The sequence below is a fragment of the Pongo abelii genome, chromosome 9 (genome assembly GCF_028885655.2).
Source record: "Pongo abelii isolate AG06213 chromosome 9, NHGRI_mPonAbe1-v2.0_pri, whole genome shotgun sequence".
In the NCBI taxonomy this organism is placed as follows: Eukaryota; Metazoa; Chordata; class Mammalia; order Primates; family Hominidae; genus Pongo; species Pongo abelii.
This window is the reverse complement of record NC_071994.2, coordinates 20,721,560-20,748,051: the sequence shown is the minus strand read 5'-3', so window position 1 is coordinate 20,748,051 and position 26,492 is coordinate 20,721,560. Positions and strand designations below refer to the sequence as shown.

The window sequence follows — 26,492 nt, the reverse complement described above, 5'->3', positions numbered from 1 at the left end:
GTGCGCGCTTTCCCAGGACTGGAGGGGATCCAGCTTTCTGGCCAGTTACATCACTTCAGGCCTGTAGTCCTGGGTGGGAAGCTATTAGGATGAACAGCCTTCCATCATTCCTTCCTACATACTCACCCCGGCACTGGAAGGTGGCTGCAGTCTATAGCAGGCCCTGGGGAAGCAGGAAGTGGTGGCGTACAGAGAAGTGGTATGAAGCAGAGGTGGCAGCCCTCACCTGACCAGCTCTGGCGAAGGGGTCAGATGGGTCCACTGCACCCCACTAGGAGAGCACCAGAAACAGTGCCGGGAGAACCTGGGCCTGGCCCAGTTCAATGTCCCTCACTTCCCAATCCCCACCCCTCCCCCATCCTCCGTGGAAATAAGAGAGAGGAGCCTGGCGAGGGGCATGTCATCATTTTAATGATGTGATCTTTGGTGTTTCCCTCATTAGCTGTAGATTATCCCCTCTCCTCCCACCACAATGTTTCTATGATGAGTTACAAACAGAAAGGAAATCACATTTTCATACTAAAAACAAAATGATCAGAGCCTTGATTTCTCCACTAGAAACTACACGTACAGTTAAGAGTCCACATGCAACACCTTAAATCACAGACTGAGACCTCACATTCTGACCTGGAGTCTCCTCCCCTTCCCCAGCCTTGGGCTAGCTTTGGCCTAGGCTCAGGTAATACTGACACCCACAGGCGCTGCTCCGAGGGCCTTGGGGGGAGGAGAAGATGGGTGGACAAGCCCTGGGGGCCGGCCAGCCTACACCCCCCACTCCTGAGTGAGGACCTGCCCACTGTCCCTTGACCCCATCCTGTATCAGGCAAGCAGGCTGCCCCCTTACCCCACAGTAGTCCCCCATTAGTAAATGCCAAAGTCCCTGTCCTCAAGAATCTGGGAGCCTGGCCCGACCCCCTGTTGGTTTCAGTGGGGTAAGACGACGAAGAGAGGCTGAAGCTCTGGAAGGCTCAGAGTTGGAGGTGGTTTCTGGGGGCCAGGCCACTCCTCCTGTTTCTGGGTTCCTGGTGGCTCTGCCCACCCAACAGGTGGACAGGGCAAAGCTGCCTCGCGGGCCTCTGTCCAGGATGATTGGCCCAGATCTGGAAGACTGTTCACTCTCTGAAGGCTCTGTCCAGGGATGAGTCCCCTGAGCCCATGTTACTAGGAGAAAGTGGGGTGCCTGGCAGAGATACCCACTTGCTCCTCTATTCACATTAAGCCCACAGTGTGGCTCTCCCGGGCTCCAGATCCTGGAAGGTTCTAGTTCCCCGAGGCATGCCTTGCCCATTCGACTGTCTCGTGCCCATTGACTGATCTTCCTCTCCACCCCGACCCTCCTTCTCCTGTTCCCTGATGCAGCCAGCAGCTCTTCCACGTGTCCAGTTCCCAGTCAGCTGTGAGGTCCGGTTTCTGCTTGGTGGTTCGAGGGGAGGCACCAGTGCAACGTTTGTCTCTACCTGTTCCGTGGCTCTCCCCTAGGGCCTGCAGTGTCCCCCCTGCTGCTGCCACCATCCAGAAGGTGGTTGTTATTGGTCAAGTCGCAGTGGAGGGTTGGTCCCTCAGCGCTGGGAAGGGAAACAGGAATGGGGACAGGGGAGGAAGAGGGCAGGGTTGGCTGGGTTGGCTCCCGCCCAGGGGTACCAGGCTGGTCCCAGGAAGCTGTCCGGGGGCTTAGGCCTCGCTCTGCCAGTTGCCCGGCCTCTGGGAGCAGTCCCCGAGAGGTGGAGGGCTGGGGTAAGGAGGTGTGGGCGGCACCAGGTTCAGTGCCCGTCTGAGAGCTGCGGTGAATGCGGTGGCTGACGATGATGTTGTTGCCGAAGCCGCCCATGGAGGCCATGGTGGTGCTCTGCTCCCGCTGCACCACGGCCGTCATGCCGCCCTCCGCCATCAGCCTCTGGATCCTGCTGAGCGCATCTTCTCCACTGGCACCATACTCTGAACCCTCACCTGGCAGATACAAAGCAGAAGAAAGAGCGAATTGGCTGCTGGCCTGGGCCTCTGAGGCAGGTGGGCAGCCACTGGTAGCAGCTGGGGGATTCTTGACTAAACGCAGGATAGAGAAGACTCGCTCCATCACTGTGAAAACCAATCGGAGTCTTGAAAGCTAGACAAAACCCCCAGAATGATCACAATCCATACTTCTGTTTTACTGGTGGGGAAACTGAGGCCTAGGATGGCCAGTTAAGAGGCAGCACTGGCCCAGAAGGCAGCAGGTTGGCCTCAATGAGTTCTCTCAGCACCAGTGGCAGCTTAGCATGCAAGGAGGCAGGTTCAGACAGCTGGTTTTGTCTGCTTGCTCCCTGTTGTGGAAACTCAGCAGACCTAGGGCTGAGCTGGGGTATGCCACCCTTTCTCTGCAAAGAGAGTAGGTACTCTATGGGTGTGGTCCAAAGGGAAACAGTCTGCTCTGCTTCATTACAACGCTGTCTTCCTTCAACGTAGTTTTGTGTTACCTCCTCAAAGCCCCTGAGGAAGCTGAGAGTTTTTATTTATATATATATATATAGATTGATTGATGGAGTCTCACTCTTTCACCCAGGCTGGAGTGCAGTGGTGCGATCTTGGCTCACTGCAAGCTCTGCCTCCTGGGTTCACACCATTCTCCTGCCTCAGCCTCCTGAGTAACTACAAGTGCCTGCCACCACACCCAGCTAATTTTTATATTTTTAGTAGAGACGGGGTTTCGCCATGTTAGCCAGGCCAGTCTCGAACTCCTGACCTCAGGTAATCTGCCCGCCTCAGCCTCCCAAAGGGCTGGGATTACAGGCATGAGCCACCGCGCCCAGCCTTTATTTGTTTTTTTGAGATGGAGTTTTGCTCTTGTCACTCAGGCTGAAGTGCAGTGGCACAATCTTGGCTCACTGCAACCTCCACCTCCCGGGTTCAAGCGATTCTTCTGCCTCAGCCTCCTGAGTAGCTGGGATTACAGGCTCCCACCACACCCGGCTAATTTTTTGTATTTTGAGTAGAGATAGGGTTCCACCATGCTGGCCAGGCTGCTCTCGACCTCCTGACTTCAGGCGATCCGCCCACCTAGGCCTCCCAAAGTGTTGGGATTACAGGCGTGAGCCACCGTGCCTGGTCAGAAGCTGAGAGTTTTAACTGTTCCTTGGAAGGGCTGTTTCCTTCTCTTCTTTCCCTTTACCCGCCGTCTTCACAAGCTATTCCCCAGTTATTGTTCTCCTGGGGCTCAATGCCTGATGCCATATTTCCCAGGAGAGAGTCAACTGACCAGCACAGGCCCCAGGTCTGGGGAGGGAGAGAAGGATCTGTCTGCCACTCCCTCTCCAGAAAGGCCTGAGCATTCCCTTGTGTGGGAACAGAAAAGACTTCGGCTCAAATCTCAGCTCTGTCACTTGCTTGCTGGGTGACCTTGAAAAAAATCCCTAACTCTACCTTGCACGGTGCTGGAGAGAGAAAAGGAGCTAACGCACAGCCCAGGCACTTGGTCAACGGTGCCTGTTGTGATTAACTTGGGGTCTGCAGCAGTGGAACTCTTATCGCTGTGGGACCTCCCTTCCAGCTTTCTGCTCAGCTCTTGGTAGGGTGAGAACCAGGCAAAGACCGTGGGCAACTATGATCAAGGCTCTCAGGCTGCGAGGGATGGCTCCACTGAACTGCTGATTTGTCCCCATCAGCTACTGTTTGGGATTTTGCAGTTTTGGGGGTTTTGATGTTGAGTTTTCTTTCCTTTTGGGGTACTTGCCAGCAGCTATTTTTATGAGACTTTCTTTGCTCCCCTAACCCCACCCATTCCCTTCTCTCTGCCTGCCTCATTAGAGTTGAATTTCCAGGCCAGCGAGTTTCATAGCTTGGTGGCATCTAAGGCCCCAAGAGATCTCTCACCCTTCTTGCTAGTACTTGGCAGCCTCATGCTTCTAGTTCTTTCTACAGGTTTGTTTTTTTTTTTGAGACCAGGTCTCGCTATGTCACCTAAACTGGAGTGCAATGGTACAAACACGGCTCACTGTAGCTTAAGCCTCTCGGGTGCAAGCAATCCACCCACCTCAGCCTCCTGAGTAGTTGGGAGTACAGGCACGCACCACCACACCTGGCTAATTTTTTGTACTTTTTGTAGAGACAGGGTTTCGCCATGTTGCCCAGGCTGGTCTTGAACTCCTGGGCTCAAGCAATCCTCCTGCCTTGGCCTCCCAAAGTGCTGGGATTACATGGGTGAGTCACTGCGCCCAGCCCCAGTCTTAGACGATCTTCCTCAGCATTATGTCCTCTCTTGCTTTTCTGGACATCCCCTGATAAAGCGCTGCCCTCCATCCCTCAAGGTGGCTGCCCTTCCCCACTTCCTCCTGGGACACCCGGCTCCAGCTCCCAGGGCAGAAGGAGAGAAAACCTGAAGGGCTCTCAGAGTACTGGGTCAACCCCATCTTCAGGGTTTAAAGCCTTCTAACAGTGGGGCAGAGGGTAAGAAGAAAAAGGTCAACCTACAGCCTTGGTGCCCACAGAGATTCTACCCTGGGAGCCAAGGGCTGCCTGGGGAGGCCCCCTGGGGCCCTCCCTGTGCTCACTGTAGCCCCAATGCTTTCTAGGAACTCTGTGCACTGAAGCCCTCACAGCATAGTCTGGGGCGTGCCGTGGCTGGCCTGAGGCCTGCTGGCACTGGAGTGCACTGTGCCCCCCGGGCGCTGTGCCTGGTGAACTCTTAGCTCTTTTCTTTTCTTTTCGAGACAGAGTCTCGCTCTGTCGCCCAGACTGGAGTGCAGTGGCATGATCTCAGCTCACTGCAACCTCCACTTCCCGGGTTCAAGCAATTCTCCTGCCTCAGCCTCCCGAGTAGCTGGGACTACAGGCATGTGCCACCATACCCGGCTAATTTTTGTATTTTTAGTAGAGACAGTGTTTCACCATGCTGGCCAGGCTGGTATCAGACTCCTGACCTTGTGATCCACCCACCTGGACCTCCCAAAGTTCTAGGATTACAGGCTTGAGTCACCATGCCCAGCTCAGTTCTTCTCAAGTAGATTACCAGGAGCAGAACAGGCTGCCTTGGGGCCCTATGGGCGCTGCTGCAGCCAAGCCCCCAGAGAGCCACGGATGGGCCTTCCCAGGCTCTGGTGGAGGCCCTGCTGCTGGCACTCAAGTCTGAGCCCACTGCTTGCTTGCCTATGGCTCCAGGCCTGGCCACCCCTCTCTATGGCTATGACTGTGTCCTAACTGGGCTTCTTGCTTCCAGTCTCCTCCCCTTCCATCTAGTCTCTACATTTTGCTATTACCATCCTAATTCAGCCCTGCTGAATTGAGCTCTGGTTAAGTCTGCACCCTGTTCAAAACCCAGCAGCTACAAAAGCCCTCACAGTAGTCAAAACTCCTTAGCTTGACATTTGAGGACTCTCTGGCCAGACCCTTATCATGCTGCAGACCTTCCTGCCCTGTCCCCCACATTCCTGCAGGTACCCGGCAGCCCTGCTCCCTGCCTGCAAAGATGGGCATACACTGTGCACACTGTGCCATGCTCTTGTCCCGTCTCCTCTGCCACCCAGTTCTCTCTGGTTCCCCAGCTAGAAGGGGCTGCTCCTTCTCTGGGGCCTCACAGTGCTTCACACCTCCCCGTAGCTGTGGCATCTCTCTTCTGGCCTATAAGTTCCTGAAGGTCCTGGACTCAGTTGTATTCTCTTTTGAGTCAAGTCTAATACGTGGGTTTACACTGGGCGTGTATTTGTCAAATACATGTATGGATGAATAAAAGGGCTCCCAGGCTCCTCACAGGGGCTCCAGACTTAAGGATGCTTGGAAAACTGGTCTTGTAACTGCCCATTGCGGGAGAAGCATTTATTTTATTTTATTTTTTTGAGACAGAGTCTCGCTCTGTTGCCCAGGCTGGAGTGCGGTGGCGAGACCTCGGCTCACTACAACCTCCACCTCCCAGGTTCAAGCAATTCTCCTGCCTCAACCTCCTGAGTAGCTGGGATTACATGTGTGCACCACCACACTTAGCTAATTTTTTTTGTATTTTTAGTAGAGATGGGGTTTCACCATGTTGGCCAGGCTGGTCTTGAACTCCTGACCTAGTGATCTGCCTGCCTCAGCCTCCCAAAGTGCTGGGATTACAGGCGTGAGCCACTGGAGAAGCACTTACATGTCTAGTTCTCTCTGGACTTGCTCTTTGAGGGAAGAGACACAATGGATTCATCTCAATGTAATTCCCTCCACAGTGCCCTTGAATTCATGGTGCCTAATACAATACCAGACACAAAGTAAGTGCTCAAAAAAGAATGAATGGAAGATTTTAAAATGTACAAACAAATGGCTCCCCCAGGGCTGGGTGTGGACAGCTTCAGCCTACAGAACTATGAGCTATGCTTCCCTCCTGGGAACTCTTAGCCAAGGCTAAGAGCAACTGAGGGCAGCTGGCACATTCTTCAAGAGAAAAAATACCAGGGCTAGAGGGAAATGGTAGTCATAGTCAGGGATCCAGGCACAGTGGCAGACAGGGGGTTAATTCTGCGGTCTCCTTCTCTGTAGAAAAAGCATCTGTTTTTGTCTTTGAAAATAGGAAATTGATTCAGAGTTCACATGAGGTCTCTTCCTTGGCAAGTCCTAGGACACTCTAGAAGCAGAGGCCCTAGGATCAACAAGTTCCCACCATACCCTGCAACCATATTTAATTCTAGAGGTTTCATTGCCAGAAGAGCAGAAGAGGGAACCGAGACTCAGAGAGTCACAGGAGGAGCTGCCCTTCCTGACCTCTGGGAGTACTGGTCTTCCAGCCCCTCCCTCTTCACATTTGCTTTTTCCTGGCCCAGGGCCCAGGCTACTGCTGCTGGTCTACCAACCATCTTCACCAGACAAAACAGAGGCTCAGATGACCTTTGCTACGGGTCAGGGGCACAGCCATGGTGCTCTCCAAATAGTGGGGCACAGCCATGCTCGGAGGCAGGGCCTTGCCTCAGCTCAGCTAAACTCATTAATTCCATGCTTGCCTGAATGCCCACTGCAAGCTAGGGAGGCACTGTATCAGTGCTGGAAGCCAATGGTAAGCCCAGGAAATGCTTCCCTCCCTTTTCGAGCTACCCTCTTGGCCAGCAGGGTAGGAAAGCTTGCTGTAGAGTCAAATTCTGGGAGAAGTCAAACTCTTGTTAAAGTTGAACATGCAAAAAAGCTGACGCATGCAAATACCCCTGTGGAGGGCTCCTCCTGGAAGGCCTGGAAAGAGCTGAATGGATTTCAACCAAATTTTCATAGAACAAGAAAATGAGAAGTAGCCTAGGAGCCCTTTGGTGCTAACTGACAGAAAAGGGCCAAGGGGAATGGGGAGGGGCAGGGCACAGAACAGCAATTACTACAAGCAGAGCAGGCTTCCCACATTAATAAATCTGGGTGGCTGAGTGTGGCGGCTCATGCCTATAATCCCAGTACTTTGGGAGGCCGAGGCGGGAGGATCACTGGAGCCCAGGAGTTCAAGACCAGCCTGGGCAACATGGTGAAACCCTGTCTCTACAACAAACAAACAAAATAAACAAAATTAGCCAGGTGTGGTGGCGTGTGCCAGGAGGCTGAGGTGGAGGATCCCTTGAGCCCAGGAGGTCGAGGCTGCAGTGAGCCGTGTTCGTGTCACTGTACTCCAGCCTGGATGGAAGAGTGAGATCTTGTCTCAAAAAATAAAAACAAAATAAATAAATCTTCGTGGCTGTAGCAGGTGTGAGTGCAGGTGGGATCTCCCTTCTAGCCCAGCCCAGAAGAGCTGAACTCCCTGACCAGAGGATTTCGCTATCCATGCTCTTGCAGCTCTGGTTTTGTCAATACAAAACCTGCCAGCTGCCTCTGCGTGGGGGAATCTGGGCCCAAAGAGAGCCCTGATCCCTGGGCTCCCCTGAAGAGTCTGACAGCAGAATAGTGGTATGAGTGCCTCAGAGCAAGGCTCCTTGCCCTAGGAGGGACAAGGCTGGACACTGACACCCATCCATCAAGTGCCCATACCCTCTGCCCCGACTCTGCCCACACCTCCCCTGCCCTGACTGGTTTCTGAAAGGGGTATGGTGTGTGGAACAGCTGTGGGTGCAGAGTATAGGCAGACCATGCAGGGATGCAGGCAGGCAGAAGCAGCCAGCTGCCTGGTCTCACTCTGGCTGCTGCTCCCGCTGACCAGAGCCTCAGCTTAGCTGGGGCCGTCCTCTACCGCCTGCTCTACTTTACAGGAGGAGGGGATAGTGGGACAAGGAACCAGGTCTTGCCTCCTAAAACCAAGGAAAAGAGCTCTTTCCCTCTGCCCCACCCTCTGTCCCCATCCCCCCAGAAGAATGAAAAGAACTTATAATTGACTAGAAGCCAGAAATGGGCTGCATGCTAACCAAGAAAACAGCAGAGAATTCTCTGGGAGGTGAAACACCAGCAGACACACTTCTGAAGGTGGCAGCTCCTGCTCCCAGAGCCCCAGCATGTCACCTTCAGGCTGAAGGCCTCACTCCCAGCCCAGTCCCAGTAACTTGCCCTCCCCATTCATCCAGTGTCAGTTCTCCACATGCACCAGACATGCCATGAACACAAATTAGTGGTCCTTTATGCAGTAACATGTCTTTGAACTTGGTGCCATTGCACGTGTTGAGACATGTCTCCAGGAATGCTTCCCCACCACCCTACTTCACCTGACTCCTATTCATCCTTGAAGACTAGGCTCAGGGCCACCTCCTCCAGGAGTCTCCCCTAAGCCCCACAGGCTGGGCACAGCCCCTCCTCCTCTATGCTCCAGAGGTCCTCATCACACTAAAACAATTATCAGTTTAGGCGCCCATCTCCCTCTCTAGACTGTGAGCTCCTCATGGAAGGACAGAGAGGCCTACTTGTCTTCACCACTTTTACCAAGTGGCTGACACATGGTAAAAGCTCAGTGAAATCAAATCAGAAAGCGCTGCCTAGCTGGGCGCAGTGCTTCATGCCTGTAATTCCGGCACTTTTGGAGGCCAAGAAGGGAGGCTTGCTTGAAGCCAGGAGTTCAAGACCAGCCCGAGCAACACGGCGGGACCCTATCTCTAAAAAAAAAAAAAATGATTAAAAAAAATAGCTGGGCATGGTGGCGCACACCTGTAGTCCCAGCTAGTCAGTAGGCTGAGGCAGGAAGATGGCTTGAGCCTAGGAATTCAGGACTGCAGTGAGCCATGATGGCGCCACTGTATTCCAGCCTGAGCGACAGAGTGAGACTCTATCTTTATTTCATTTATTTATTTATATTTGAGACAGGGTCTCATTCTGTCTCCCAGGCTGGAGTGCAGTGGCATATCACAGCTCACTGCAGTCGCCACATCACAGCTCACTGCAGTCGCCACCTTCCAGGCTCAAGCAATCTTCCTGCCTCCAGCCTCCAGAGTAGCTGGGACTACAGATGTGTGCCACCATGCTCGGCTAATTTTGTGTATATTTAGTAGAGACAAGGTTTTGCTGTGTTGCCCAGGCTGGTCTTGAACTCCAGGACTCAACGGATCCTCCTGCCTTGGCCTCCTAAAGTGCTGGGACTACAGGTGTGAGCTACCATGCCCAGCTGAGATTCTATCTTTATTTATTTATTTTATTATTATTATTATTTTTGAGACAGAGTCTTGCTTTGTTGCCCGGGCTGGAGTGCAGTGGTGTGATCTTGGCTCATTGCAACCTCTGCCTCCCAGGTTCAAGTGATTCTCCTGCCTCAGCCACCTCATTAGCTGGGATTACAGGTGCCCACCACCATGCCCGGCTAATTTTTGTATTTTTAGTAGAGACAGTGTTTTGCCATGTTGGCCAGCTGGTCTTGAACTCCTGATCTCAAGTGATCTGCCCACCTCAGCCTCCCAAAGTGCTAGGATTACAGCCATGAGCCACCACACCCAGCTGAGACTCTATCTTTAAATTTAAAAAAAAAAAAAAAAAAAAAAAAAAGGGCCAGGTGTGGTGGCTCACACCTGTAACTACAGCACTTTGGGAGGCCAAGGTGTGAGGATCACTTGATCCCAGGAGTTCGAGGCCAGCAAAGGCAACATAGCGAGACCCCATCTCAAAAACAAAACAAAACAAACAACACACGATTCCAGTGACTGCTATTTGCACATACATATATACATACTACAAACATACATAAGGGGCTGGCCGGGTGTGGTGGCTCACGCCTGTAATCCCAGCACTTTGGGAGGCTGAGGTGGGCATATCACTTGAGGTCAGGAGTTCAAGACCAGCTTGGCCAACATGGCGAAACCCCGTCTCCACTAAAAAATACAAAAATTAGTTGGGAGTGGTGGCAGGCGCCTGTAATCCCAGCTACTCAGGAGGCTGAGGCAGAGAGAATCACTTGAACCTGGGAGGCAGAGGTTGCAGTAAGCTGAGATTGCACCACTGCACTCCAGCCTCGGCGACAGAGTGAGACTCCATCTCAAAAAATAAAAAAAGAGGCTAGGCACAGTTGGCTCACGCTTTTAATCCCAGCACTTTGGGAGGCTGAGGTGGGCGGATCACGAGATCAGGAGTTCGAGACCAGCCTGGATAACATGGTGAAACCCTGTCTCTACTAAAAATACAGAAATTAGCCGGGCATGGTGGCACATGCCCAGCTACTCGGGAGGCTGAGGCAGGATAATCACTTGAACTCGGGAAGCAGTGGTTGCAGTGAGCTGAGATCCCAGAGGTTGCAGTGAGCCGAGATCGCGCCATTGCACTCCAGCTTAGGTGACAGAGTGAGACTCTGTCTCAAAAATAAATAAATAAATAAATAAAAATAAAAAGAAGAGGCTGCCTAAGAGAATGGTCCACTTCTCCAAACCCCTCCCGCTGTCAGGGTTTACTGGGAGCTCTGAGAGGTCTGCCTCCTACTGAGAGGGCTGGCCCGCTGGCTCCACTGGAGAAGCCCGTGGTGGTTCCCTTTTGCCTGGCCCTCAGGCTTCCTGGAAAAGGCCTAATGGACTCCAGAGCAGCTCAGAGTCCAAAGAAACCTGCAAAAAAGGGCCTGAAGATGGCAGAAGGAGCCTTCCACCACCTCCTCCCAGAGGCTCACAGCGGAGGTTGGCTGCTCCAGCCAGCACCACCTTATGGTCATGGCCGCAGTGAGGGGCTTCCACCAAGCACAAATGCAGGAGGTGGGCTGTGCTACAGACCAAAGAGGGACTTCACTTTGAGAATTCTCAGTTCATGGCATAGAGAGCGACCATGCAATACCCTGTGGGGGACTGCGGTGTAGAAAGCCGTTCCCTGGGGTGATAGGCACGTTTGTTATTCTTTGCCTGACATGCACCATGGCTTTTCCTCCCATAGTCTCTTCTGGGCAAATGGCTCAACACAGACTTAGAAAATGTGTCTGTTTGGAGGCTGCTTTGTTTGGAGCTAGGACCAGCAAGGGGGCTGGAGGTAGGGGGTGAGGATAGCAACTGAGTGAGAACAGCCTGTTTAACACAGCTGCTGACGGACTCCTAAGTGGCTCGAGCTCTGCTGCTGGGAAGTGCTAATTGGTTTTTAAAAGTGTGAGGCTGGCACAGAGAGTCAGGGCCGAGTGTGGCAGAACCACACCTGAAATAGGTGAGAGGAAGGGGCTGATGATATGCCAGGCTGCAGCCAAAATGTCAACGAGCCCCAGGTGTGACAGGAGTGTGAGAGGTCCTCCCATGGGGCAGTCCCAAATCTGCCACACTGGTAGGGGGACGACAAGCTAGGCTGTGGTTTGGCCCCAGAAGCTAAGGCCTGGGTATACTTCTCTGGAATGGCAGCTTGCAGGAGGGAGTCTCCCTTTAGCCCTTTCAATTCAGGCTTTCTGTGCTCTCTCTTTGGAAAAAGAGCCTGGGTCCTCACATTTTAGAGGACAGGGATGTCAGCGTACTTGGTGGGAGCTGAGGCGAGCTGCAAGAGTGACCCAGCTCAGGGAAACCATGTCGCTGCTGAGGAGGCTCTTAATGCCACCAGGTGGGCATCACCCAGACATGGGAAGGGGTACGCATCCTGAGTGGGAAGTGGCACTCACTCGGTCTTAGGGTCCCTCTCCCACCCCTTCCAGCGCCACACGGCTCCTACCTTCACCAGGACCTGAGGCGGCTGTCCCTGGCTCCGGCACCTCCCTCTCAGTCTGTGTTTCGGCATTCTGCAGCTGAAGGGCCAGAGTCTGGGTGCCCTGAGATGTCACTGAGGTGGTAGGGTTCCGGGGCTGCAGCCCAATGGCATTCATCAGCCCCATGTCTCTGTCTGTCCTCCATGTGGCTCTGCTGGTTCTAGGGAGAGAAAGGCAGACTGAAGTCAGATAGGGCTTGGGACAGCGCCCCTCACAGCACTCTGCTGGCTCTGTGCCAATCCTCAGGGCAGTGTGGGCCAGGCCCTGCGCTCCTGCAACTACCTCTTGATGGCGGTTAACTTGTCTGTGTCCATTCTCCCCCAAGGTTAGTCTATACCCTGGAACAATGAAAGGCCACAGAAACATCCAATCTTGCAACCCTGGCTCACTCAGTCATGCCCTTCAACAACAGACCCCTGTCGGGGAGTGGGGAGGAGCTGTAGAGATGGCTGATCTGAAAAGACATTAATGAAATTCAGGAGGCCAGTAGCTGAGATCATGGGATAAAGAGTGAGCACTAGAAAAAGGTCCTTTCTCTCTTTAGCTTTACCTTCCTTCCAACTGTATGCTCATAAGATTCCACTTTGAATTCTTGAATTTCCAAGTGAACTGAGAACTCCACTTTGGAGGGAAAGAACTGGAACTCTTTTTTTTTTTTGGTGAGACAGTCTCACCCTGTCACCCAGGCTGGAGTGCAGTGGCGCAATCTCAGCTCACTGCAACCTCCGCCTCCAGGATTCAAGCGATTCTCCTGCCTCAGCCTCCCGAGTAGCTGGGATTACAGGCATACACCACCATGCTCGGCTAATTTTTGTATTTTTAGTAGAGAGGGGTTTCACCATGTTGGCCAGGATGGTCTGGATCTCCTGACCTCGTGATCCGCCCGCCTCAGCCTCCCAAAGTGCTGGGATTACAGGCGTGAGCCACCGCGCCCATCCAGGACTGGAACTCTTATGAGGCTGTTCTGGGATCCTCTTTCCAGGGCCTTCTGAAAACAGACCCTTGCCGGTAGGGAGCATAGGCTGTCCTACAAGGAAGGTTCCGGCCAATGCTAACATCCCCCTTCCTTGGGCATGTCCCAGGCACTGCCTTGGAATAGCTGGAGCTGGCAGCAGAGGCAGCCCAGGGCTTTTGAGACTATCACCAGACACTCATATTTCTAGCTGCTTCTGGGACTATTCCTCCAGCTATGCTCAGCAATTCCTAGGGGAAGTAGCAATTGCTTTGGGTTTATCAACAACCCAGCGCTTTGTTCCAGTCTTCATTAGTGAATTAAGTGATGAAAGGATCAGTACCAGATTTCTACTAATGGGTGCCTCAAGAGGATTTGTCCCTCGGCTACAGCCCTGGGCAGCTTGGTCCCTGAGGTCCTGGTCATCTGGAAGAGCCTGGGCCATGGAGCAGACTTCATGGGGCGGCATCCTTCTCCAGGCCCTATCTTCTCTCCTCACCCCAAGTGTGCCCAGGCACCACGGCCAGGATGGGAGAGGGCCAGGGGGTGGTTCTACAGCAAGACTCTGAGAGCAGAGCTTTTGTTCTCTTTCTTAGCCACACAACACTTTTCTCAAATGAAACTGTACACAAAAGATCAAGGAGGTGCTGCTCTGGTTGAGGAGGGACCCAGAGCCCTAGAGGGCGCTGCTTAAGAGCCCATCAAAAGCAGGAGGAAGGGACGGGCCTCCAGCCAGCTGCTCCCTGCCTACTTCCCAAACATACCCAGGCCGCTCGCTGCTCCTGCTGTTGGAATGGACAGTGAAGACCGTCTCGTTCAGCTGGTCCCAGTAGTACTCAACACCAGAGTTTAAGGCCCTAAAAATCAGTTGGGAAGGGTACAGAAGAAGGTGAAAGGCATTAGAGAGGGAAGGATAAGAGCTCCTGAAACTCCTGGCTTTGTGGACTGTGGCTGCCCATCCTTTCTGTCTCCTGGGGCTGAGCTGAAACCAAGACCAGAGCTGCTGCCTCATCAGGATGCTCAGTGCTGGGGCAATTCAGACAAATCTCTAATAGCCTAAATGCCTGGAATGGTGGGTTTAGCTTCTCCCTTCCTCCTGACAAGCCTAACTGGCTCCTCCTTGGAGCTAAGAGACAGCTAAAAAATAGCAACAACAGATACAGGCAGTGGGTCCTGAGTATTCTTCAGACACAGAGAAAGGAACTAAGATGGCAAATGTGAGGCTGGAGTGAGGCCCACTGGAGAGATACAGAGCCATGGACAGCTCTGCCCAATGGGCATGCCTAGTCTTGAAGAGCAGAGGCCTTGGCCGGGCACCGGTGGCTCACGCCTGTAATCCCAGCACTTTGGGAGGCCGAGGCGGGCAGATCACGAGGTCACAAGATCAAGACCATCCTGGCCAACACTGTGAAACCCCGTCTCTACTAAAAATACAAAAATTAGCTGGCCTTGGTGGCACGTGCCTGTAGTCCCAGCTACTCAGGAGACTGAGGCAGGAGAATCACTTGAACCGGGAGGCAGAGGTTGCAGTGAGCTGAGATCGCGCCACTGTACTCCAGCCTGGGTGACAGTGCGAGACTCTGTCTCAAAAAAAAAAAAAAAGAAAAGAAAAGCAGAGGCCTCAGAAAACAAAGACAGTGCAGGCTCTCGCCCCTGGGGCGGCCTGAGCAGAGGAAGACAAACTTCACCAAAAGTCAGCTATTTAACCTAGAGGCCTAGGTCAGCCTCCTTTAACAACAGAAGTTACTTCCATAAACAGCAAACATCCCCAAGTGAGTGGATTATAGGATGCTGGGAGGTGCTTCCTTCCTAAACATGGGTGTTGGCTAGGACAGAGACCAGGCAGGGCCTGGATGACGAGGAACTGTGTCCCAGGAGGTCCCAGGAGGCTGTGCTGCCTCAGGTAAAAGGCAATAAAACCAGGCACTGAGCCTCCAAATCTGCCTTTTTTTCTGAGATGGAGTCTCACTCTGACGCCCAGGCTGGAGTGCAGTGGCATGATCTCAGCTCATTGCAACCTCTGCCTCCTGGGTTCAAGTGATTCTCCCGCCTCAGCCTCCTGAGCAGCTGAGATTACAGATGTGTGCCACCACGCCCGGCTAATTTTTATATTTTTAGTAGAGATGGGGTTTCACCATGTTGGCCAGGCTGGTCTCAAACTCCTGACCTCAAGTGATCTGCCCACCTTGGCCTCCCAAAGTGCTAGCATTACAGGCATGAGCCACTGCGCCCAGCCCAAATCTGTCTTTTTAAAATTTTGTTTATTTTTTATTTTTTATTGTTTGAGATGGGGTCTCACTATGTTGCCCAGGCTGGTCTTGAACTCCTGGGCTCAAATGATCTTCCCACCCCGGCCTCCCAACATGTTGGGATTACAGGCGTGAGCCACCATGCCCAGCCCAAATCTGTCTTTAGAGGGTAACTATGATTAGGCTTCACCTGAGGGAATACTACTTGCTTCTTTGAAGGGAAAGAGCCACAGCCAAACAAAAGTGCTCTTCTTTTCACTGCCCTGTAGTAAACCTCTCCCAGCTCCTTTTAAGGGGCCTGTCAGGCTGTGGAGCTGGTGTAATTCCAAAGGTCACCTCTTTAAAAAGCAGTACAGTTGTCCCTTGGTATCTTTGGGGAATTGGTAATCCCCTGTGGATACCAAAATCTATGGTTGCTCAAGTCCCTAATACACAAACTATCCATATCCTTTTGTATACTTAAAATCATCTCTAGATTACTTGCACTAATACAATGTAAATTATGCAAATAGTTATTATTCTGTATTGCATCTCACTCTGTTGCCTAGTCTGAAGTGCAGTGGTGTGATCATGGCTCACTACAGCCCTGACTTCGCTGGGCTCAGGTGATTCTCCTACCTCAGCCTCCCAAGTAGCTGGTACTACAGGCGTACCTAACCACGCCTGGCTAAATTTTTTTGTTTTTTGTTTTGTAGAGAGAGGGTTTCACCATGTTGCCTAGGCTGGTCTCGAATTTCTGGGCTAAAAAATCTGCCTACCTCAGCCTCCCAAAGTACTGGGATTATAGGTGTCAACCACCGTTCCCAGACTAACTGTATTGTTAATTTTCACTGTTTTTTTTTCCCCCAAATGCTTTTGATTTATGGTTTGCTGAATCCACGAATGTGGAACCTGCAGATACCAAGGGCCAACTGTTTATCCTTCGTCTTCTAAACAGCCATTTTTGTGGGGTTTGGGGACTGAGAACTAGATGGGCATTGGAGAGCAAAGGTGAGAAAAGGCTACCTTACATTATGGAAGAGGTAAATGGCCAGAAGTAACAGCAGAGGCCTCCAAAAACAAACTCATCTCTGTTTTTGGTGAGCAAATCCTGTCTGTGTTAGATACCATGTGAAGCTGGCTGCCAGGAAGACTGATTTACAAACTTGTCAAGATATATTGACAGGTTGCAATACCACATGGGTCCCTGCCAAATCCCTCTTCTGGAATTCTTGCTAGCCAGGGCTGGTTAGTGACAACAAACTGTTCACATCAGACCTACAACAAACCATGTACTTCCTGACCTGGAACCTTCCTTCCTATCTCAGAAAAGAGGCCACAAGAAGGCCTGCTGTCTGAGCTGGGACTGTCAGCATAATGCTGGTGGCCAAAAGGTCCCCTCGAATGCTTTTCATCCAGGCAGCAGCACAGAACATCATCGGCTCAGAGCTGTGACCTTGGCTATTGACTGAAGAGGTCCACTGCCAACAGAACAGGGGCCGTACTTCCTGTCTCAGATGTGTTGCTCCACTATGCCTCCCCATCCCAATCCTTTCTGCTCCCCACAAACAGGTCTAATTCTAAGCCTGGATTTGCTTTACTTTCTGTGGTCAGAGAGCTGGACTACAATGAGCTCATGGATTTGGTTTCAATTCCAGGCACTGTACCAAGGAATAGAGTTGAAGACACCCTCTCTGGCTACTGAAACTCTTAGCTTTCTTTCTTTCCCTTTTTTTTTCTGAGATGGAGTTTCATCCTTGTTGCCCAGGCTGGAGTGCAATGGTGTGATCTCGGCTCACTGCAACCTTAGCCTCCCGGATTCGAGCGATTCTCCTGCCTCAGCCTCCCGAGTAGCTGGGATTACAGGTGTGTGCCACCATGCCTGGCTAATTTTTGTATTTTTAGTAGAGACAGGGTTTCGCCATGTTGGCCAGGCTGGTCTCGAACTCCTGACCTCAGGTGATCTGCCTGCCTCAGCCTCCCAAAGTGCTGGGATTACAGGCGTGAGCCACCGTGCCCGGCCTGAAACTCTTAGCTTTCAATACCCAGTGTCACTGACTGTCTGTGAGGTAAAGAATGATCCCAACATGTCCTGGTGTCTTCTTGGGTCTCAGTGAGGGTGAATGAGTCACTGTTTGCTCTGGGTTCTTCCTGGGAGCTACACAAATACACCAAGGGAGGAGGAAGGCTGGGAGGTCCAACCAGGGCCAGGCTTTTCCATTGGGCTTCCACCTCACACCTGGCTTCCTCCACAGCATCTGGAAGCTGTGCTTCTGGGCCTGGCTCAACAACTTCCTCATGCTGAGACCTTCCAGGGCTCCCTGAACAGACCTGAGCTCCCTCAGTGGTCATGATGCTCTCTTCACAGAACTTCTGGCTCTGAACTTCCCAACTTCTTGGGACCATTCCCTTGGATAACATTCATCTTTCATTTATCAGTGACACGGCTGCAGAGGATCAGACCAAAGATGCCTGGTGTCTCTGCAGCACGGGAAAGAGCCAGCACCTGGCTCTTAGTGCCTCGCCTGAAAGATGTGGTTTCCGTGGCAATTTTGGCTCCCTTTTGATTCGGAGGCATGCTTTCCCCTCCCTGGGTGATGATACTTGACTATAATTACCATGATTACAGAAGGGACAGAGCTGAGGCCTTGTCAGGAGCCCCACAGTTGGCCAATGGGCCAGATGCCCCATAGTCTCAGCCCACCTCTCTTCTGCCATGAGTCCCCTGATTCTGTCCTTTGAGCTGACTCTGAGAGGCAGTGGGCTTCCCGCCAGCACCTCCCCCTGCCACATTTGCAGGGCTGGTTTATGAGGCCGGAAGTAAGCAAGCACCCCCTCATATCAACCTGGCACTTCACACCCCCCATGGTTATTAGTGGGGGTACTGGCTGGCTGGCAGACAGCCAGAGGCACAGCAGCAGCTTGGGCAGAGTGCAGGTGGGGGAGCAAAGGAGGAGGGAGTGCCTCACTGCCAGGAAGGGCGGGATGACTGCGCTATCAGCCCCCGGGATGGCTTTGTAGAGGGGCTGACTGGCCAGTTGTTTGTCTTCTTGCCTGTCCTAAGAATTCCTTCCCCTGGAGAGACGGAGGATTTTTGAAGGCCTTAGTCTACTGCCAAGTGGGTTTTAGTACCACCAAGAGATGCCCAAGGAGCTTGTTCCTCTGTCTTTGTGCTTGGAGAGAGTGCTGAGGCGAAGACAATGGAGGAGAAATCAAGAGCAGTATTGAGAGCACAAAATGGGGCACAGCTGCCTGTGCCTGGGACAAAGGCAGACAGCCACCTGTTTCAGAGGGAGGGCTGCAATCTTGGCCCAGCTGGCTGGCTGGATCCTGTGCCCTTGGGAATGGGTGTGCCAGGGAGCTGTATCACCCAGGGATAGGCAGCTGCCTATGAGAAACACAAGAACCCTGAGCTCCTACTTCCCTATTTGTTCTCCTCATTTGAGACTGGAGACCACTCATCCGTAGACTGCTCAAAAGACATGAATGCGCTCACTGATCCTCTCTCATTTCCCCCTGCATCCACGCCTGACCTGCTGAAACGTCTCAACATGATCTGAAGCTGCATTCTTTACCTGAGGTCTTAAAGAGTTACAAAAGTATGTCTGTGTTATTGTGGCATATTTTTCTGTGGAAGACAGTACATTACTTTCGTCAGAATTTTAAAGGGGTTTTTGAGTGAAAAGGGCTCTGGATAGTAAAGTGAGGAATTCTAGTTCTGTCATCTATCTGTTAGGAGGCCTCAGAGGAGTCTTAACTTCCTTAGGTGTATATTGCTCACACACAGTCTTCCTTGCCTAAGCTTTGAAGAACTTAAGTCATGTCCATGTCCAATTTATATGGTACCCTTACATTTTGGGCCCTAAGGCTTGAGGCATTTGCCAACCTGACCCAAGAAGTCAGGAGAAACAGCAACCAAAAAAGATGGGCTAAACTAGTTTTCTCTTAGTCCAACACAACTTGGTCTGTGACGGGACACTGTTCAATGTGTCTAGTGCTAATGCCATCTTACTCAGGGAAGAGGCTTGAGTTCCTGGTGGGTAAGAGAGTTCCCCAGGCAGCCCAAGATGGCTTAGGCCAGCTGAGACTCTGGGATGCTGGAGCAACATATGGGGAGAAAAGAGAAAACAGAAGCCCAAGTCAGTTTCATGTTTGGCTGAGATGACTGTGACTGACACAAAGTAGGTAGGCTGGGGTTTCAGACATAAAAACCTTTGTGAGGCCACAACGAACTGGGTGTAGATTATTTTTGCAAGGGAGAGGACTAGAAATTTGGCTGGGACAAAAGTTAGTGGTGGAAGCCATAGACAAAACAACACTGCTGAGGAAAGAGGTCTCGGAGAAACAGGGAAAGAAAGGCCTGTAACTGAAGTGTAAGTAAGAGTAGAATCATAGTCCAGAATTCTGTGCCAGTTTTGGAAAACATGCTTATTAGATTCCTCTTATGAACTGTTAAGAAAAGAGAAAAGACAATCAGCATCATGTGCTTTGGGGAAAAGGAATATTTCAGGACAGATCCTGGGACTAGGGACAGGCCAGAGGAAGGGCAGAAACTGAGAGACCCAAGGAGATAATGAAAATGCTCTCTGGACGCTCCAGAGAGGTGAAAGATGGTCTCTGGAGCAAGTGGCTTGCAACACAAAACATTCTTGCAGCTCCAAGCGCAGCCTGACCAGGCTAGGCTTAGACAGTAGTCTGTCTTTAGGAGGAGCTCAAAAAATTCAAAATGGAATGCAAGAGCTGCCCTAAGAACCAGGTTTCCTTTCTCCTGGGCCACTGACCTAACTCAGCCCATAAGGACTCAATCAGCAGTTCCCTACCAGGCCACATGAGCTGACCCAAATACATCCTTTAGGAGAAACTATCAAGGGTCCCATCAAAAGGCAACACGGGCACTTCCGATAACCAGAGACCCTGATGGAACTGTCACACCACACTCTGTGATCTGCAGAACACTCTGGGAAAAAGACTCTGCACCAAGTGGAGGTCAACATGAGGACAGCCTGGAGGCAGAAGTGGCATTTAGTTGGCTGGAACCTTGCAACGTCCCACACAGCAATCAGCCTGATCTGCAGTGAGGCAGAGCTTCACACTCTCCACCTGGCTGGGGCTGGAAACTGATGACAGACCTGGCTGACTCTCAGCGTCTCTAATGAATGGATGCCTGGAGAAACCCTGACCTCCATATAAAGCCAGAGGAAGGGGAAGGGGTATCATCAGGACTTCAGACACAAATCCCCTCCTACTCCCTACTTCAAGACCAGATAATAATTTCTTTGACTGTAAATTGAGCTTTTCTTTTCTTTTTTGAGACAGAGTCTCACTCTGTCGCTAGGTTGGCGTGCGATGGCATGATGTCAGCTCACTGCAACCTCTGCCTCTCAGGTTCAAGCGATTCCCCTGCCTCAGCCTCCTGAGTAGCTGGGACTACAGGCACGTGCCACTATGCCCGGCTAATTTTTTGTATTTTAGTAGAGACGGGGTTTCACCACATTGACCAGGATGGTCTCAATCTCCTGACCTCATGATCCGCCTGCCTCAGCCTCTCAAAGTGCTGGGACTACAGGCATGAGCCACTGTGCCCAGCCCCAAATTGAGCTTTTCAATCTGCTTTCACTAGTACAAGCTAGAGCTCCAGACAGAAAGGAAAACAAGCAAGACAGAATCCGGCTATAAGAGATCAGTGGCTTAACAAATTAGGGTTTCAACAATACCTGTTTCCAATTCTTTTTAAGTTAAGGTCTATGGCATTTACTCAAACCCAAGACCACCTGTTGAATTTTTCTAACAGGGTTTAAAAAAGAATCTTTGATATCTATGCTTTTGACTGCAGGGAAACTTTAGTATCACTAGGAAACCAGAGAACAAGGGAAAACAAAGAAAAAAAAATACTGCCTTTAGATTCAAGAAAACATGATCACTAAATCAGTCTCTGGATGAAATGTGAAATGGGGAGCTAATCCTACCAGCTCCTTCCTGTGGGAAGAGGGCCCTTTAAGGAGTGGCGCTGAGAATGAGGCAGGCTCTAGATGGATTGACATTTCCCATCTAAAAGACCCCAATTGGTGAATACTGATTACCCCAGTCCTCGGCCCCAGTGATCCCTCAACCCCCACACTTTAAGCCACTTACTCTGGTCGGCAGATCACCAGGTCTCCTTTGTTAGTACCATAGGCCAAGCCGAGCCCTGGCTCAGGCAGCCAACGGGCAGAGTTGATACTGACATGTCTCCGCTGGTCGGCAGGCATGGGATAAAGGACGTTGAAAACTCTCTAGGTAGAGGAAAAGAGGGAAAAAAAGAGAATGGGAGGAGAAACAATTTGTTACCAAGAATAACAAAATCCAGGGAGAAACAAATTACAGGGAGGAAAGGAGGTGGTTAGGCTGGGAACAGGATGACTCTTTTTTTTTTTTTTTTTTTCTCTCTCTCTCTCTCTCTATATATATATTTTATTATTATACTTTAAGTTCTAGGGTACATGTGCACAATGTGCAGGTTTGTTACATATGTATACACATGCCATGTTGGTGTGCTACACCCATTAACTCGTCAGTTACATTAGGTATATCTCCTAATGCTATCCCTCCCTGCTCCCCCTACCCCAACGACAGGCCCCGGGTGTGATGTTCTCCTTCCTGTGTCCAAGTGTTCTCATCGTTCAGTTCCCACCTATGAGTGAGAACATGCAGTGTTTGGTTTTCGAACAGGATGACTCTTAACTCATGCCTGAGACCTTGGGGCAGCAAGAGAGATGGGATTCTCTTAGCTTTGGGGAGAGCTAGGTCTCTTTTAAGAAATACTAGGGGACTCTATGGCTCTAAGAATGCGCTCTCCTTAGAGCCTTTTAGCTAACTTTATTGCTTTTAAATTAACTCCCTGGAAAGCCCCATAAAGCCCACCATACCAGGACGGACTGCCCATAACTTTCCTCTGACCAGGCCAACCAGTGAGCATCAGCTTTGGCTGGTAGTCCTGTTACCATGGAAATCACAGTGCTCTCACAGCAATGGGGAATTGGAGGTGATAGGGGGGCGGGAGGGGGTGATAACATCAGAGAACATTCTTAATTCATCTAATTAAAAGCAATGTTAAAACTGCTATTGTTAAGGAAACCTAAAAGGTGCATTAAGATGGAGGGAGCGGAGCAGAGGGGAATTGTGAACATTCAGGCACACAACTTGTTTCTAGCTTATATAAATCACTGTTAAATTGATTGTTTCTCTTTTTCCAAGCTAATATTTTCTGAGCGGCATATTTTCTGAGTATGTAGGGTTTGGGCTGAAGGTAAACTATGGCCTCACAGTCTCTTTGGCCACTCTCCGATATGTTTTAGAAGCAACTTAATCAGAGATAGGGGCAGGTCAGTGGAAGAATAAAAGACATGGGCTTTACAGTTAATAAGACTTGGGTTCAACTCCTGATGCCACTACAAAACAATATCTCTAGATCTTAACTTGGAACAAACACATACATTCAAATAATTTGGGAGATTAAAAGAGATGATGTATAAAATGCCTGCCATGGTGCAAGCTCCTAAATAGTAACTGCTATTATTGTGACCAGGAACCTGCATCTGAGTCTCTTCACGAATGATCATCAGGGCCTATGGAAACGACAGGAAGCTGAAACTCTATAAACTGGAGTTTATTTCCCTTCTTGCTTCCCCAGTTTTTAATCTATCAAATATGAACTTCATTTCATCTGCCTTTATCTGCCCCTAGGGTTGATAGAAGGGGAAAAAAAGATAAAACAAATGAGCATGTGGTTTAGACAGTAACATTCATAAATGAACTTAGAGTGGTACAATAATAATTATTTTTCTGACTATTCTGATGAGGGATGAAGGTGGGGAGGGAGGAAGGCAGGGAGGGATGATTGAGTCTGAACTAAGGGTCCACTCCATTTATGCAAATCAAGTGATAAGCAGCCCTGGATCTGAGAACACATGTTCATGTGCCTTGGGGTGCCTATCTGAAAGGCCTTTGACAGGACAGCCTCCAAAATGGAGAAGACAGCAGCACATGTCCTCAATATACTGACACACACACACACAGAATCTTGTTATTAGTAATTTTCTAGGTGTTGTGGTGCTGAGAAATGTGCCCAGGTAGCTAAATGGTACTCTTCCAGAGTGGCCTAGCTATGGTCCTGAGGTCAAATGGGCCTTTTATAGACATGGAACTGGTTCAGGTTTGAGGCACAGCACTGACTGCCCTGTGGCAGCTGCATTAGGAACCTCCTACACCCTTCCTGTAGGACTCAACTCCAAATGTAAGGAATTCATTAAGGCTCCTTAAATCTTTGCTCTAACTGAGGAGACTATTAAAAAAGAACCCAATGAAGTTAATGAATTTCTCTCGTAGTTATCCGGAGTGTGGCTGCTTGGCCTTTGGATCATCTCCTCCTGGCTGGCAGGAGTCTCAAACAAATTCATGGCTGCTATTCTCCACTCAGCCTCACTGGCTGAACGGGCACAGATATGGTAATACCACTCTTTCTCCTTTGCACCTAATCAATATTTTGCCTTTAAATCAAGCAATGAGGTGTGGCACCTTTATTCTTTCTCATGGAGGTTTTCACCTTCTCAGAAGATAACCAATGGTTTCTGTCCAACCTATAGACTTTATGGTTAAATAGAACTTGCCCTTTAACTTTTAACACTAAAAGGACAATGTGGGTGTGATTAGACAATTGTGGCTGGGATCACTTAATCTGTTTAGTTTTCCTTCTCCAAAGGTCAGATGGTGTGAGCAGAGCACACCCAGAGTTAAGGAGGGATGAGGGTTAACTTCAATGGGTGCATGAGGGGAGCACCTTGGTTTTGAGCCTGTGGTAGCTCTACATGGGCCTCACAACAAAGTCTCCCCTAAAACTACAATGATTTATAATTGTAGGGAATGGGGCAAAAGGGCCAGAGAAAGTAGCCTTACAAGGAGGAGAATAATAAGACTTTAGTAATCAGATGCTTAAGTTGCTGTGCTGCGTTTTTAAAATGGGGGCCTGAAACAAAAGAATAAAAGACCTCTTTCCTAGAAATGTTCCAGACCACGAAGTAACAAACAAGCCTCTGTCACAAATTTACCTTTTATCATTTGTTGCTGCAGAGGGATTAACAGGCAAATATTATCTATTTGCTTCTTAGTATAGAAACTTCCTTGGGGGACAAAACCCTCAAGACGCCAATATGATAGATGAACCCAGCTTAGGTGAGACAAGGTCACAGAGGGATTGGAGAGAAGTAATGAAATGTTGAGACCCCCGGGTTGTTGCTAGCCACTTCCCAACTTCTGCAGCGGCAGGAGTCATGGGGGCATCAATCTGTCCTCCAGCTATGGCACTCCCTCATGCTCGAGTACTTAAACAGTGCCGAAAGGGCAGTTCTCAAGTGCACATCTCTTCCCATGTTTGGGTATCAGGCTAAATCCTGCTTTGTGGCAGGAAGCCAGAAAATGCCGCACAAAGATCAGCAGCCTCCTGGATCCTGATAAGCACTTGCTTGCTTAGCACACTCTAGTGCGGCGTGGGAAGGAGGGAGATGAGGGCATGGAGGGTGCAGGATGGGAGGTTAATCACTGATCCACAGGCTGAGAGGTCATCTGGTCCAATAATCCTCATTTCACACATGCCTGAAACCAATGGACACTTGAACAATAAGAATCTGGACCATTTTGAAAAGCACCCAGAGATGTAGTGTCTACCCCTTTCCCTGGCCAAAGCTGAACAGCTCTCGGTCCACCTCACTGAAGGGAAATACCTCTCACAATTAGCCCTACAGATGAGAGACTATCTGGACAAGTTTCTCAGTCCTGACAGATGGTTACGTAGCTCTGCTAATCCCAAACCATTTATGGTTTTGGTCATCAGTCTTTCTAACCCAGAGACTGGGTGAGTTGTGAGTCCCCTTTTAGATTTCCATGGCTCTGTAAACCCAAAGGTCATCGGTACTGACAAAGACAGCATAAGAGATGGCTCTGGTCTTCATGTACAGACACCCTAAAAACATCTCAAGTAAAGGTTTCCTTAATACTAGAGTCAGGTGCCCTGAAGCTCCCCATGGGATGTTCAGAACAAAGCTTGGGTGGCCTGCTGAACACCCACCCTGTCCCCCACTCTTCTCTCTGACACAAGAGACATGCCGTGCAGCTACACCACCAAATTCTATTACACTGGACGTATTATCAGGAACAGGGGACCCTCTGTGGGGCTGAATACAAAACCCAGCTGCTGATTCATGATTGACGAGTCCTGGTTTCACCTGTCTCCACTGCAGCTCTTCCCTGGTATATGACGAATGCTGACAGCAACCCCTCTTCCCAAAGTAGACTGTTCTCATTTCTGTCTAACATCTATGAAGGGAAATAGAATCAATATGCTAGAAAGAAGAAATTTCTTAGAGTTAGTGCAGTCTCAGCATGTTAATAGGGAATGAGTCTGGTTGCCAAGATCTTTGTGGTTCTAAGGGAGTAGAAGAAAATGATTGCTCCACTTCTGGTGTCCAAGACAATCTCTTGTACCGCTTGCCTCTCTACCCCTCAAACTCTAACAGGAAGTGAGAGCAAAAGAAAACAGTTCTCAGATCAAAACTAAAAGTGTCTTGTTTCTTGTTCAAAGACAGACAGGAAAAGAATGAGAGGGAGCCAGGAGGTGAGTGGGAAACCTTCTTCTCCATGCTTTTAAAACGAAGAGGAAAAAGGTATTGAAGCCCTCAACAAGATGGTCGTGTTTTTTTTTCCTCTACTGCATGCCAATAAAACTCAGACCAGTAGTTCAAGCGGCAAACGGCACTGTTCAGATCAGCCCAGATAAGAAGCTAAAAGAAAAACTTTGTGGTTATTTTGTTTACATTTTGGAATCTCATAATCTGTAAAGCTAAAAACCTCGCAGTGGTGGCCAGAGGTCAAGTGCAGTTGGCAGATCTTCTTTAACTAAGACAATGGAAGCTGGCTGGAGGAAGGGGACAACTGGAAACTGAGGCTAGAAGAGCTATGGAAAAAGGTGCAAGGTGCAAAGCAAGGGGGCTCTGAGGAAGAAAGGAACTGTGAGGAGGAAAAATGCCTTCTGGCTAATGATGGGAATTAAGGAAGGCTTAAGGTTTTAGTGAGGGTTACTAGAAGGGAATCAACCGAGAAGAGGGAAAAATCAATAGAAAGCAGATGCTAAGAGACAGCTGACCTTTCCATTGGAAATGGATGGCTACATATCTTGTCACAGGCTGAGAAATGCACATGTCCTAGAGTGGCAGTGGGAGAGATACCTTGGCCATCTTTTCTTCTTTTCCAGCTGTTGATCTGCTTAGATCAATGA

The 26,492-nt window shown here is 50.2% G+C and overlaps 1 protein-coding gene across 15 annotated transcripts in view; it reads right to left on the bottom strand.

Annotated features, from left to right (window-relative positions):
• Positions 1–390: 390 nt before the first annotated feature.
• AMBRA1 (autophagy and beclin 1 regulator 1) overlaps positions 391–26,492 on the bottom strand; it is a 201,555-nt gene continuing 175,453 nt past the window's right edge. For all 15 annotated transcript variants that reach the window (XM_054524385.1, XM_024255435.2, XM_024255436.3 and 12 more), the window contains 4 exons: positions 21,320–21,459; positions 13,724–13,816; positions 11,974–12,167; positions 391–1,947 (listed from right to left, as the gene is read on the bottom strand). In XM_054524385.1, coding sequence (XP_054380360.1) covers positions 1,454–1,947; positions 11,974–12,167; positions 13,724–13,816; positions 21,320–21,459 — 921 coding nt within the window. In that variant the 3' untranslated portion in view covers positions 391–1,453. The remainder of the gene's footprint in view (positions 1,948–11,973; positions 12,168–13,723; positions 13,817–21,319; positions 21,460–26,492) is intronic.